The sequence below is a fragment of the Bombina bombina genome, chromosome 9 (assembly GCF_027579735.1).
Source record: "Bombina bombina isolate aBomBom1 chromosome 9, aBomBom1.pri, whole genome shotgun sequence".
NCBI lineage: Eukaryota > Metazoa > Chordata > Amphibia > Anura > Bombinatoridae > Bombina > Bombina bombina.
The window spans coordinates 194,368,199-194,384,325 of record NC_069507.1 but is presented as its reverse complement, the minus strand read 5'-3'; the positions used below and the strand labels follow the sequence as shown (position 1 = coordinate 194,384,325).

Genomic DNA, 16,127 nt, shown 5'->3' with positions numbered 1-16,127 from the left:
AGCCATCTCCGTGGAGATGTTGCCTGTACAACGGCAAAGAGAATGACTGGGGTAGGCGGAGCCTAGGAGGGATCATGTGACCAGCTTTGCTGGGCTCTTTGCCATTTCCTGTTGGGGAAGAGAATATCCCACAAGTAAGGATGACGCCGTGGACCGGACACACCTATGTTGGAGAAATATAATTTATATTGTAGCTATATTAGGATTTATTTTACAGGTAAGTATTTAGCTTTAAATAGGAATAATTTATTTAATAAGAGTTAATTTATTTTGTTAGATTTAAATTATATTTAACTTAGGGGGGTGTTAGTGTTAGGGTTAGACTTAGCTTTAGGGGTTAATACATTTATTAGAATAGCGGTGAGCTCCAGTCGGCAGATTAGGGGTTAATGTTTGAAGTTAGGTGTCGGCGATGTTAGGGAGGGCAGATTAGGGGTTAATAAGTGTAGGCAGGTGGAGGCGACGTTGTGGGGGGCAGATTTGGGGTTAATAAATATAATAACATAATTTATGTAAGAACTTACCTGATAAATTAATTTCTTTCATATTAGCAAGAGTCCATGAGCTAGTGACGTATGGGATATACATTCCTACCAGGAGGGGCAACGTTTCCCAAACCTCAAAATGCCTATAAATACACCCTTCACCACACCCACAAATCAGTTTAACGAATAGCCAAGAAGTGGGGTGATAAGAAAAAAGTGCGAAAGCATAAAAAATAAGGAATTGGAATAATTGTGCTTTATACAAAAAAATCATAACCACCACAAAAAGGGTGGGCCTCATGGACTCTTGCTAATATGAAAGAAATGAATTTATCAGGTAAGTTCTTACATAAATTATGTTTTCTTTCATGTAATTAGCAAGAGTCCATGAGCTAGTGACATATGGGATAATGAATACCCAAGATGTGGATCTTCCACGCAAGAGTCACTAGAGAGGGAGGGATAAAATAAAGACAGCAAATTCCGCTGAAAATAATACACACGCAAAACAAAGTTTAAATCTTATAATGAAAAAAACTGAAATTATAAGCAGAAGAATCAAACTGAAACAGCTGCCTGAAGTACTTTTCTACCAAAAACTGCTTCAGAAGAAGAAAACACATCAAAATGGTAGAATTTAGTAAAAGTATGCAAAGAATACCAAGTTGCTGCTTTGCAAATCTGATCAACCGAAGCTTCATTCCTAAACGCCCAGGAAGTAGAAACTGACCTAGTAGAATGAGCTGTAATCCTTTGAGGCTGAGTTTTACTCGACTCAATATAAGCATGATGAATCAAAGACTTTAACCAAGACGCCAAAGAAATGGCAGAGGCCTTCTGACCTTTCCTAGAACCGGAAAAGATAACAAATAGACTAGAAGACTTTCGGAAATTTTTAGTAGCTTCAACATAATATTTCAAAGCTCTAACTACATCCAAAGAATGCAACGATCTTTCCTTAGAATTCTTAGGATTAGGACACAATGAAGGAACCACAATTTCTCTACTAATGTTGTTAGAATTCACAACCTTAGGTAAAAATTTAAAAGAAGTTCGCAACACGCCTTATCCTGATGAAAAATCAGAAAAGGAGACTCACAAGAAAGAGCAGATAATTCAGAAACTCTTCTAGCAGAAGAGATGGCCAAAAGAAACAAAACTTTCCAAGAAAGTAATTTAATGTCCAGCGAATGCATAGGTTCAAACGGAGGAGCTTGAAGAGCCCCCAGAACCAAATTCAAACTCCAAGGAGGAGAAATTGACTTAACAACAGGTTTTATACGAACCAAAGCTTGTACAAAACAATGAATATCAGGAAGACTAGCAATCTTTCTATGAAAAAGAACAGAAAGAGCAGAGATTTGTCCTTTCAAGGAACTTGCAGACAAACCTTTATCCAAACCATCCTGAAGAAACTGTAAAATTCTAGGAATTCTAAAAGAATGCCAAGAAAAATGATGAGAAAAACACCAAGAAATGTAAATCTTCCAGACTCGATAATATATCTTCCTAGATACAGATTTACGAGTCTGTAACATAGTATTAATCACAGAGTCAGAGAAACCTCTATGACTGAGAATCAAGCGTTCAATCTCCATACCTTCAAATTTAAGGATTTGAGATCCTGATGGAAAAAAGGACCTTGCGATAGAAGGTCTGGTCTTAACGGAAGAGTCCACGGTTGGCAAATAGCCATCCGGACAAGATACGCATACCAAAACCTGTGAGGCCATGCTGGAGCCACCAGCAGAACAAACGAGCGCAACTTTAGAATCTTGGAAATCACTCTTGGAAGAAGAACTAGAGGCAGAAAGATATAGGCAGGATGATACTTCCAAGGAAGTGACAATGCATCCACTGCTTCCGCCTGAGGATCCCTGGATCTGGACAGATACCTGGGAAGCTTCTTGTTTAGATGAGAAGCCATCAGATCTATTTCTGGAAGTCCCCACATTTGAACAATTTGAAGAAATACCTCTGGGTGAAGAGACCATTTGCCCGGATGTAACGTTTGGCGACTGAGATAATCCGCTTCCCAGTTGTCTATACCTGGGATATGAACCGCAGAAATTAGACAGGAGCTGGATTCCGCCCATACCAGTATTCGAGATACTTCTTTCATAGCCAGAGGACTGTGAGTCCCTCCTTGACGATTGACATATGCCACGGTTGTGACATTGTCCGTCTGAAAACAAATGAACGATTCTCTCTTTAGAAGAGGCCATGACTGAAGAGCTCTGAAAATTGCACGGAGTTCCAAAATGTTGATTGGTAATCTCGCCTCCTGAGATTCCCAAACCCCTTGTGCTGTCAGAGACCCCCAAACAGCTCCCCAACCTGTCAGACTTGCATCTGTTGAAATCACAGTCCAGGTCGGAAGAACAAAAGAAGCCCCCTGAACTAAACGATGGTGGTCTGTCCACCACATCAGAGAGTGTCGTACAATCGGTTTTAAAGATATTAATTGAGATATCTTTGTATAATCCCTGCACCACTGGTTCAGCATACAGAGCTGAAGAGGTCGCATGTGAAAACGAGCAAAGGGGATCGCGTCCGATGCAGCAGTCATAAGACCTAGAATTTCCATGCATAAGGCTACCGAAGGGAATGATTGAGACTGAAGGTTTCGACAAGCTGAAACCAATTTCAGACGTCTCTTGTCCGTCAGAGACAGAGTCATGGACACTGAATCTATCTGGAAACCTAAAAAGGTTACCCTTGTCTGAGGAATCAATGAACTCTTTGGTAAATTGATCCTCCAACCATGTTCTCGAAGAAACAATACAAGTCGATTCGTATGAGATTCTGCTAAATGTGAAGACTGAGCAAGTACCAAGATATCGTCCAAATAAGGAAATACCACAATACCCTGTTCTCTGATTACAGACAGAAGGTCACCGAGAACCTTTGTAAAAATCCTTGGAGCTGTTGCTAGGCCAAACGGCAGAGCCACAAACTGGTAATGCTTGTCTAGGAAAGAGAATCTCAGAAACTGATAGTGATCTGGATGAATCGGAATATGCAGATATGCATCTTGTAAATCTATTGTGGACATATAATTCCCTTGCTGAACAAAAGGAAGAATAGTCCTTATAGTTACCATTTTGAATGTTGGTATCCTTACATAACGATTCAATATTTCCCTAATGATATCAAAGATGGCATCACAAATAAAATTATTAGCATGTTGAAGAAGATTAACAATGCTAAGGGAATTATGATCTGTTACTTGTTGCGCTAAAGCTTCCAACCAGAAAGTTGAAGCTGCAGCAACATCCGCTAAAGATATAGCAGGTCTAAGGAGATTACCTGAACATAAGTAAGCTTTTCTTAGAAAGGATTCAATTTTCCTATCTAAAGGATCCTTAAAGGAAGTACTATCTGCCGTAGGAATAGTAGTACGTTTAGCAAGAGTAGAGATAGCCCCATCAACCTTAGGGATTTTGTCCCAAAACTCTAATCTGTCAGATGGCACAGGATATAATTGCTTAAAACGTTTAGAAGGAGTAAATGAATTACCCAAATTATTCCATTCCCTGGAAATTACTTCAGAAATAGCGTCAGGGACAGGAAAAACTTCTGGAATAACTACAGGAGATTTAAAAACCTTATTTAAACGTTTTAGATTTAGTATCAAGAGGACCAGATTCCTCTATTTCTAATGCAATTAAGACTTCTTTAAGTAAAGAACGAATAAATTCCATTTTGAATAAATATGAAGATTTATCAGTATCAACCTCTGAAACAGAGGAATCATTATCAGAATCAGAATTATGATGTTCATTTAAAAATTCATCTGAAAAATGAGAAGTTTTAAAAGACCTTTTACGTTTACTAGAAGGAGGAATAACAGACATAGCCTTCTTAATGGATTTAGAAACAAAATCTCTTATGTTAACAGGAACACCCTGAGTATTAGATGTTGATGGAACAGCAACAGGTAATGGAACATTACTAAAGGAAATATTATCTGCATTAACATGTTTGTCATGACGTTCATTACAAACAACAGCCTGAGGAACAGATACCACAAGTTTACAGCAAATACACTTAACTTTGGTAGATCCAGCATCAGGCAGCGATTTTCCAGAAGTATCTTCTGATTCAGGGTCAATCTGAGACATCTTGCAATATGTAATAGAAAAAACAACATATAAAGCAAAATTGATCAAATTCCTTAAATGACAGTTTCAGGAATGGGAAAAAATGCCAGTGAACAAGCTTCTAGCAACCAGAAGCAAATAAACAATGAGACTTAAATAATGTGGAGACAATAATGACGCCCATATTTTTTAGCGCCAAAAAAGACGCCCACATTATTTGGCGCCTAAATGCTTTTAGCGCCAAAAATGACGCCACATCCGGTAACGCCGACACTTTTGGCGCAAAACGCCAAAAATGACGCAACTTCCGGTGACAAGTATGACGCCGGAAATAACAAAGAAACATTTTTTGCGCCAAAAAAGTCCACGCCAAGAATGACGCAATAAAATGAAGCATTTTCAGCCCCCGCGAGCCTAACAGCCCACAGGGAAAAAAGTCAAATTTTAAGGTAAGAAAAAAATTGATTATTCAAATGCATTATCCCAAATAATGAAACTGACTGTCTGAAATAAGGAATATTGAACATCCTGAATCAAGGCAAATAAATGTTTAAACACATATATTTAGAACTTTATATAAAAGTGCCCAACCATAGCTTAGAGTGTCACAAAAATAAGACTTACTTACCCCAGGACACTCATCTACATGTAGTAGAAAGCCAAACCAGTACTGAAACGAAAATCAGTAGAGGTAATGGTATATATAAGAGTATATCGTCGATCTGAAAAGGGAGGTAAGAGATGAATCTCTATGACCGATAACAGAGAACCTATGAAATAGACCCCGTAGAAGGAGATCATTGAATTCAAATAGGCAATACTCTCTTCACATCCCTTTGACATTCACTGCACTCTGAGAGGAAAACCGGGCTCCAGCCTGCTGCGAAGCGCATATCAACGAAGAATCTAGCACAAACTTACTTCACCACCTCCATGGGAGGCAAAGTTTGTAAAACTGATTTGTGGGTGTGGTGAGGTGTGTATTTATAGGCATTTTGAGGTTTGGGAAACTTTGCCCCTCCTGGTAGGAATGTATATCCCATACGTCACTAGCTCATGGACTCTTGCTAATTACATGAAAGAAATAGGGGTCGGCGGTGTTAGGGGCAGCAGATTAGGGGTACATAAGGATAACGTAAGTAGCGGCGCTTTGCGGTCGGCAGATTAGGGGTTAATTATTGTAGGTAGCTGGCGGCGACGTTGTGGGGGGTAGGTTAGGGGTTAATAAATATAATACAGGGGTCGCGGTGTTAGGGGCAGCAGATTAGGGGTACATAAGGATAACGTAGGTGGCGGTCGGCAGATTAGGGGTTAAAAAAAATTAATCGAGTGGCGGCGATGTGGGGGGACCTCGGTTTAGGGGTACATAGGTAGTTTATGGGTGTTAGTGTACTTTAGAGCACAGTTGTTAAGAGCTTTATAAACCGGCGTTAGCCCAGAAAGCTCTTAACTACTGACTTTTTTCTGCGGCTGGAGTTTTGTCGTTAGATTTCTAACGCTCACTTCAGACACGACTCTAAATACCGGAGTTAGGAAGATCCCATTGAAAAGATAGGATACGCAATTGACGTAAGGGGATCTGCGGTATGGAAAAGTCGTGGCTGAAAAGTGAGCGTTAGACCCTTTCCTGACTGACTCCAAATACCGGCGGTAGCCTAAAACCAGCGTTAGGAGCCTCTAACGCTGGTTTTCACGGCTACCGCCAAACTCCAAATCTAGGCCAAAGAAAGCCATCCTGATCCTTCCATATAAGTAGTTGCAATCTATTGCAGTCAGGGACAGTAGAGATTGCTATTGAACACCAACTTTCAAACAAGAAAAAGCCCTGAAAGAAAAGAGCAGTAAAACGTCAAATATAAAGCGAGAAACTTGTTTCGCTTTAGGCATCTAGTCTAAAGCGCAGCAAATTCAGGTAATTGCTCTTGGAGGGGCTGACTACCATCCTCATAGACTCTTTAACTACTAGCATCTCCTATGGTAATCCCATTACACCTTTTAACCTATTGTGCCTATTAGTGCCCCCGGGTAATCCCAAGGCCAGCGGTGGGTACCACCCACTCTGGGAACCACTGATGTAAGAGAAAGAATGATTTTTGCTCTACTAAAAAGCCTTCCCCCAATGCTTCTCTTTATTTGCTTCACCTATTCTACTTGTTCCTTTCTTACAAAATGTTTATACATCATGAATATGTATATTTTAGCTTGAGAGAAGTGTATCCAGCTATGCAGGGTTCCGGATGTGAAGATGTGTCATGTGTTTTACAAAACAATGCTTTAAAAAATAAATAAATAAAAATAACAAAAACCAAACACAAAGCATTTTTTTCCATGCTGGTGAGTTTTTAAACAACAGGCGCTATGTGTTGCTGGTATATGTCACTTGCAGGAAAGCCATGTCATGTTATCTATGTATCACCATTTAAAGGTACATGATACTCAAATGTAGCACTTGAAAGTGATGCAGCAGAGTTGTAAAAGGCGGACTAGAAAAATATCACTTGAACATCTCTATGTAAAAAAGGAAGATATTTACCTCAAAATTTCCTAAGTAGTCACAAGGGACTTTAGGCAGCCAATCAGGATACTAGTCCCAGGACTTGCAAGGGAGTGTGCATCTGCAGGTGCAAGCACAGTCATATTACTTTCCTATTCAGTTTAAGGAGGTTTAGTATGAAATCTCAGAAAATTTCAGTGAAATCTCATGAGATCACAGCAAAGCATAACCTCAGCACTGCTGATGCTAAGATTGAATAGTTGATTTTTTTCTTCCTTTTCTTTCAAACTTGCTGCTGGACAGTAGCTGAAGCAAAACTGTTACCAGAGCACTTACTTTGGTAAGCTGAAGACATATTGAAGTAAAATATCTTCTTTTTTTACATAGAGATGCTCAGGTGATATTTTCTTGTCAGCTTTTTACAGTTATACTGCATCACTTTCAAGTGGTTTAGCATATGGGTATTATGTCCCTTTAAATCTCTGGTAATCCTTTCATTAACCTGAACTCACCAATGCCATCAATTGTTGTTCCTTTAACAAGCAGCATGTGAAAAAAAGAGAACAATAATCAACCACACATTTAAAAAAAAAAAAAAAAAAAGAATCATGGATTTAGTGATTTCAAAGTTGGTTCATACATATTAAGTGATCCAGAAGTAGAATGCATATAGCAGGTCTTTCTGTGTTTTTCAGGGGCATAACTAAATCTTTGTGGGCACTGGGGGAACATACAATACTGAAGCCCTGTTCAGTCGATGCTACCTCCATGCATCCTTTTTTAATATATTGTGTGTCTAAGTGTGCCTGGGTCTAGCCATCTGTCCTGTTGGTCTGTCTGTAGGTGGCTATGCAAATTTATGTCAGGGTTCAACAAACCCAGGAGTCAGGGGGCCTTTAGATACTAGAATTTTACCCCAGGCTAACTTTTTTGGGTTATTCTCCATATATCTATATTTAAATAACACTGTCTGTCTCCTAAAAGTATGGCTGGCTCCTAAATATTCTTACTAGCTCATACATTTTAAACAGATTTGTTAACCCCTGATTTACACAAGCTCTCATAGAGATATAGGACTGGAGGGACTTTAAAATAGCTGGCTGGTGATATTTATATACTTACTTTACTTATTTTGAATCAGATAAACTTTATTACAAAATATCATTTATGCCATGCCATCATGCTAAACCAATCTTTAGTTTTCACAACACAGAATCTATTTTAATATAACATTTTTGTTAAATTACTTTTAATCTTTTATTTATTTCACTTAAATTTACTATAGCAGATCCAAACAAGCATTTCATGTTAGAGAGAAAAATAGATTTAAAGGGACAGTAAATACCTTGAGATTTTTATATAAAATGTTTACTTATGCATAATGAAACAACTTTGCAATATATTTTCATTATGTATGTTGTCCCCTTTTTATTTAATTTACCTCTGAAAATTGAGAAATGCATCATTCTCAAAACTTGAAATGCATCCTGCTGACATCTCAAGGATAACTCTGCTACATACATGTCCCTAATTGGCTGTATCAGATAACATCTGCAAAACAATACATTTTATACTAACTTTATGACAGTGGCTAGACTTGTTTCTGTGGACTAAAGCCCATATTGGCTCTTCCTATTAAGGCAAATGGGGTGGAGTTTAACTATTGAAAAAATTATTGCTGTAAAAAGGATGTTAATATGTTTTGTTTAAATGTTTAGTATTGGCCAATATATTATTCTATAACACAACAGAAATGTCTTGTAATTACAAAGTGTTTACTGTCCCTTTAAGAAGAAACTTAAACATGTTTAAATGAACAATTATGTGCCTATCCATGCAGTGTGCAGTTTATACATACCTACACTTCAGGATATTTATATATTCACCATAATCTACAAATTCCAAAAATGTAGCAGTGTCCTTTATATACCAAGGTAATATAGTTTCATAGTCCATATAAATAACTCAACTTTAAAGGGACATTAAACCCAAAAAATTTTCTTTCATGAGTCAGACAGAGAATACAATTTTAAACAACATCCCAATTTACTTCTATTATCTAATTTGCTTCATTCTTTAGATATCTTTTGTTAAAGAAATAGCAATGCACATTGGTGAGCCAATCACATGAGGCAAATACGTGCAGCCACCAATCAGAAACTACTGAGCATATCTAGATATGCTTTTCAGGAAAGAATATCAAGAGAATGAAGCAAATTAGATCATATAAGTAAATTAGAAAGTTGTTTAAAATGGTATTCTCTATCTAAATCATGAAAGAAAAAATTTGTGTTTAATGTCCCTTTAAGAACACAGGGCGTTTCATTATTTTATTAACATCAAAAAGTCTGTACAAGTATTGTCTATATTAAAACTTTTTTTAGGGGTTTCCTAGCTTACAGATCATGCCAAACACAAGGACTATATGACATCACAAATTAAAACTTCTCAAATTTCCAACAAGCTTACAGCAATTGCAAACTCAAAACAGACCATGATGCTACTCAAGTAAAACATAAAGAATACAAAAAACATAATTTATGTAAGAACTTACCTGATAAATTCATTTCTTTCATATTGGCAAGAGTCCATGAGCTAGTGACGTATGGGATATACAATCCTACCAGGAGGGGCAAAGTTTCCCAAACCTCAAAATGCCTATAAATACACCCCTCACCACACCCACAATTCAGTTTAACGAATAGCCAAGAAGTGGGGCGATAAAGAAAGGAATAAAAAGCATCAACAAAGGAATTTGGAAATAATTGTGCTTTATACAAAAAAATCATAACCACCATAAAAAAAGGGGGTGGGCCTCATGGACTCTTGCCAATATGAAAGAAATTAATTTATCAGGTAAGTTCTTACATAAATTATTTTTTCTTTCATGTAATTGGCAAGAGTCCATGAGCTAGTGATGTATGGGATAGCAATACCCAAGATGTGGAACTCCACGCAAGAGTCACTAGAGAGGGAGGGATAAAAATAAAAACTGCCATTTTCCGCTAAAAAAATTAATCCACAACCCAAAATATAAGTTAATTCTCATAAATGTGAGGAAAAAACTTAAATCAAAAGCAGAAAAATCAAACTGAAACAGCTGCCCCGAAGAACTTTTCTACCAAAAACTGCTTCCGAAGAAGCACATACATCAAAATGGTAGAATTTAGTAAATGTATGCAAAGAAGACCAAGTAGCAGCTTTGCAAATCTGATCAACTGAAGCTTCATTCTTAAAAGCCCAGGAAGTGGAAACTAAACTAGTAGAATGAGCTGTAATTCTCTGAGGCGGGGCTTGACCCAACTCCAAATAGGCTTGATGAATCAAAAGTTTTACCACGAGGCCAAGGAAATGGCAGAAGCATTCTGACCTTTCCTGGAACCAGAAAAGATAACAAATAGACTAGAAATCTTCCTGAAATCTTTAGTAGCTTCAACATAATATTTCAAAGCTCTCACCACATCCAAAGAATGTAAAGATCTCTCCAAAGAATTCTTAGGATTAGGACACAAGGAAGTGACAACAATTTCTCTATTAATGTTGTTAGAATTTACAACCTTAGGTAAGAATTTAAATGAAGTCCGCAAAACTGCCTTATCCTGATGAAAAATCAAAAAAGGATAGAGAGAGCGGATAATTCAGAAACTTTTCTAGCAGAAGAGATGGCCAAAAGAAACAACACTTTCCAAGAAAGTAGTTTAATGTCCAAAGAATGCATAGGCTCAAATGGAGGAGCCTGTAAAGCCTTCAAAACTAAATTAAGACTCCAAGGAGGAGAGACTGATTTAATGACAGGCTTAATACGAACCAAAGCCTGCACAAAACAATGATATCAGGAAGTTTAGCAATCTTTCTGTGAAATAAAACAGAAAGAGCAGAGATTTGTCCCTTCAAGGAACTTGCAGACAAACCTTTATCCAAACCATCCTGAAGAAACTGTAAAATTCTAGGAATTCTAAAAGAATGCCAAGAGAATTTCTGAGAACACCATGAAATGTAAGTCTTCCAAACGTGATAATAAATCTTTCTAGAAACACATTTATGAGCCTGCAACATAGTATTAATCACTGAGTCAGAGAAACCTCTATGACAAAGCACTAAGCATTCAATTTCCATACCTTCAAATTTAATGATTTGAGATCCTGATAGAAGGTCTGGCCTTAATGGAAGTCGCCAAGGTTGGTAACTGGCCATCCGAACAAGATCCGCATACCAAAACCTGTGAGGCCATGCTGGAGCCACCAGCAGCACAAACGATTGCTCCATGATGATTTTGGAGATCACTCTTGGAAGAAGAACTAGAGGCAGGAAAATATAAGCAGGTGGATAACACCAAGGAAGTGTCAAAGCATCCACTGCTTCCGCCTGAGGATCCCTGGACCTGGACAGGTACCTGGGAAGTTTCTTGTTTAGATGAGATGCCATCAGATCTATTTCTGGAATCCCCTACATCTGAACAACTTGTGAAAACACATCTGGGTGGAGAGACCATTCTCCCGGATGTAAAGTCTGACGATTGAGGTAATCCGCTTCCCAATTGTCTATACCTGGGATATGAACCACAGAAATTAGACAGGAGCTGGATTCCGCCCAAACAAGTATCCAAGATACTTCTTTCATAGCTTGAGGACTGTGAGTCCCACCCTGATGATTGACATATGCCACAGTTGTGATATTGTTTGTCTGAAAACAAATGAATGGTTTTCTCTTCAACAGAGGCCAAAACTGAAGAGCCCTGAGAATCGCACAAAGTTCCAAAATATTGATTAGTAATCTCGCCTCTTGAGATTTCCAAACCTTTTGTGATGTCAGAGATCCCCAAACAGCTCCCCAACCTGAAAGACTCGCATCTGTTGTGATCACAGTCCAGGTTGGACGAACGAAAGAGGCCCCTATAATTACACGATGGTGATCTAACCACCAAGTCAGAGAAAGTCGAACATTGGGATTTAAGGATATTAATTGTGATATCCTTGTATAATCCCTGCACCATTGGTTCAGCATACAAAGCTGGAGAGGTCTCATATGAAAACGAGCAAAGGGGATTGCGTCCGATGCTGCAGTCATGAGACCTAAAACTTCCATGCACATAGCTACTGAAGGGAATGACTGAGACTGAAGGTTCCGACAGGCTGCAACCAATTTCAAACGTCTCTTGTCTGTTAGAGACAAAGTCATGGACACTGAATCTATCTGGAAACCTAAAAAGGTTACCTTTGTCTGAGGAATCAAATAATTTTTTGGTAACTTGATCCTCCAACCATGTTTTCGAAGAAACAACACTAGTTGATTTGTGTGAGATTCTGCAGAACGTAAAGACTGAGCGAGAACCAAGATATCGTCCAAATAAGAAAACACTGCAATACCCCACTCTCTGATTGCAGAGACTAGGGCACCTAAAACATTTGAAAAGATTCTTGGCGCTGTCGCTAGGCCAAAAGGAAGAGCAACAAATTGGTAATGCTTGTCTAGAATAGAGAATCTCAGGAACTGATAGTGATCCGGATGAATCGGAATATGAAGATAGGCATCCTGTAAGTCTATTGTGGACATATAATGCCCTTGCTGAACAAAAGGCAGAATAGTCCTTATAGTCACCATTTTGTAAGTTGGTACTCTTACATATCGATTCAAAATCTTTAGATCCAAAACTGGTCTGAACGAAAAAAAATTCTTTGGGACAATGAATAGATTTGAATAAAACCCCAGACCCTGTTCCTGAAACGGAACTGTCATGATTACCCCTGATAACTCCAGGTCTGAAACACACTTCAGGAAAGCCTGAGCCTTTACTGGGTTTGCTGGAATGCGTGAGCTAAAAAAATCTTCTAACAGGCGGTCTTACTCTGAATCCTATTCTGTACCCCTGAGAGACAATACTCTGAATCCAATGATTTTGGACCGAATTGATCCAAACATCTTTGACAATTTTTAATCTGCCCCCTACCAGCTGAGCTGGAATGAGGGCCGCACCTTCATGCGGACTTGGGGGCTGGCTTTGATCTCTTAAATGGCTTGGATTTATTCCAATTTGAAGAAGGCTTCCAATTGGAAACAGATTCCTTGGGGGAAGGATTAGGTTTCTGTTCCTTATTTTGTCGAAAGGAACGAAAACGGTAAGAAGCTTTAGATTTGCCCTTAGGTCTTTTATTCTGAGGCAAAAAAAAACTCCCTTCCCCCCAGTGACAGTTGAAATTATTGAATCCAACTGCGAATCAAATAATTTATTACCTGGGAAAGAAAGAATCTGGACTTAGAAGTCATATCAGCATTCCAAGATTTGAGCCACAAAGCTCTTCTAGCTAAAATAGCTAAAGACATAGAGATTTAACATCAATTTTGATAATATCAAAAATGGCATCACAAAGGAAATTATTAGCATATTGAATCAACTTAACAATGCTAGACAAATCATGATCCGATACTTGTTGCGCTAAAGTTTCCAACCAAAAAAAGTTGAAGCAGCTGCAACATCAGCCAAAGAAATTGCAGGCCTGAGAAGATTACCTGAATATAAATAAGCTTTCCTTAGATAAGATTCAAGTTTCCTATCTAAAGGATCTTTAAAAGAAGTACTATCTTCCGTAGGAATAGTAGTACGTTTAGCAAGAGAAGAGATAGCCCCATCAACTTTGGGGATCTTTTCCCAAATCTCCAATCTAACTGCTGGCAAAGGATACAATTTTTAAACCTTGAAGAAGGAATAAAAGAAGTACCAGGCCTATTCCATTCTTTAGAAATCATATCAGAAATAGCATCAGGAACTGGAAAAAAACTCTGGAATAACCACAGGAGGTTTATAAACAAAATTTAAACGTTTGCTAGTTTTAATATCAAGTTTCTTCCATATCTAATGTAATCAACACTTCTTTTAACAAAGAACGAATATGCTCCATTTTAAATAAATAAATAAGAGGATTTGTCAGTGTCAATATCTGAGGCAGGATCTTCTGAATCAGATAGATCCTCATCAGAGAAGGATAATTCAGTATGTTGCTGGTCATTTGAAATGTCATCAACCTTATGAGAAGTTTTAAAAGACCTTTTACGTTTATTAGAAGGCGGAATGGCAGACAAAGCCTTCTGAATAGAATCAGAAATAAATTCTTTTAAATTTACAGGTATATCTTGTGCATTAGATGTTGAGGGAACAGCAACAGGTAATGAACTACTGCTGATGGATACATTCTCTGCATGTAAAAGTTTATCATGACAACTATTACAAACCACAGCTGGAGGTATAACCTCCACAAGTTTACAACAAATGCACTTAGCTTTGGTAGAACTGTTATCAGGCCGCAGGGTTCCAACAGTGATTTCCGAGACAGGATCAGATTGAGACATCTTGCAAATGTAAGAGAAAAAAACAACATATAAAGCAAAATTATCAATTTCCTTATATGGCAGTTTCAGGAATGGGGAAAAATGCAAACAGCATAGCCCTCTGACATAGCAAAAAGGCAAATAGGAATGGGGTCTTAAATAATGAAAATATTTGGCGCCAAGAATGACGCACAAAAAACAGAAAAATATTTTTTGGCGCCAAAAATGTCCGGAAACGTCACACTCGCGTCATAGATGACGCAACCTTGTGAAGGACTCCGCGTCAATGAAGACGCCGGAAATTATGAATTTGCGTCAACGAACGTAACTTCTCGCCAAAAAATCTCGCGCCAAGAATGACGCAATAAACTTTGGCATTTTGCGCCCTTGCGAGCCTAATTCTGCCTGCGAATTTAAAAGACAGTCAATTGAAAAAGAGACTATACCCCAGGTAAGAAATACATTTTTCATAAAAAAAGCATTTCCCAGATATGAAACTGACAGTTTGCAAAAGGAAATATACTGAAAACCTGAATCATGGCAAATATAATTACAATACATATATTTAGAACTTTATATAAATACATAAAGTGCCAAACCATAGCTGAGAGTGTCTTAAGTAATGAAAACATACTTACCAAAAGACACCCATACACATATAGCAGATAGCCAAACCAGTACTGAAACGGTTATCAGTAGAGGTAATGGAATATGAGAGTATATCGTCGATCTGAGTAAGGGAGGTAGGAGATGAATCTCTACGACCAATAACAGAGAACCTATGAAATAGATCCCTCGTGAGGAAAACCATTGCATTCAATAGGTGATACTCCCTTCACATCCCTCTGACATTCACTGTACTCTGAGAGGAATCGGGCTTCAAAATGCTGGGAAGTGCATATCAACGTAGAAATCTTAGCACAAACTTACTTCACCACCTCCATAGGAGGCAAAGTTTGTAAAACTGATTTGTGGGTGTGGTGAGGGGTGTATTTATAGGCATTTTGAGGTTTGGGAAACTTTGCCCCTCCTGGTAGGATTGTATATCCCATATGTCACTAGCTCATTGACTCTTGCCAATTACATGAAAGAAATAATATTTAATTATAACAAATATATTTATATATTATATAAAAGTTCCTGCTTTTATAGTTCATGATTAATCAAAGTGATAGTACTGTTAAAATGTTTAACAGATGGCTACAATAAGAGTGAATAGTAAAATATTCTACTAGTACCGAAAAGTAATACAAATTGTGTGAAGCTCTAAATGTTTGTAATACAAATAATCACTTTATCTAAATTTATGTTTTACTTTGTTTATATTAAATGTAGGAATCCAAGAAAAAAATAAATATAGATCTGCTGGATCATATGCTAAGATTCTGTGAAAGTAAAATTAATTTCAAATTATGTGAATTGGTCCAAGTAAAAGATTTAGATGTTTCATAATATGTCACACTATACAAACTGGAGAGACGATGTACTTTAACCATTGATAAATCAAGCTCTGAAGGAAAAAAAAAAACTAAAAAACTATGTAATAAATACTAATTTCATAGAAAAGAAAACACTGTGTGAATTTCTAAGAAACATAAAGAAAACTCTACTGACATTCTTTAAACCCTGATGGGATTCATGGTTTAAACAACATCCTAGCCCATTTATTATTGCAAATCTTTTAAATTCAGATTACTAACGTAGATTTTATGGTCACTCTTC

The 16,127-nt window shown here is 37.6% G+C and overlaps 1 protein-coding gene across 4 annotated transcripts in view; it reads right to left on the bottom strand.

The window, feature by feature from the left end:
• The window catches only part of ZFYVE27 (zinc finger FYVE-type containing 27), a 346,652-nt gene that overhangs the window by 100,110 nt on the left and 230,415 nt on the right, over positions 1 to 16,127 (bottom strand). For 2 of the 4 annotated variants that reach the window (XM_053692545.1, XM_053692547.1), the window contains one exon: positions 7,595 to 7,615. The exons of the other annotated variants lie outside the window; for them this stretch is intronic. In XM_053692545.1, the coding sequence (XP_053548520.1) occupies positions 7,595 to 7,615 (21 nt within the window). The remainder of the gene's footprint in view (positions 1 to 7,594; positions 7,616 to 16,127) is intronic. 4 annotated transcript variants of the gene reach the window in all.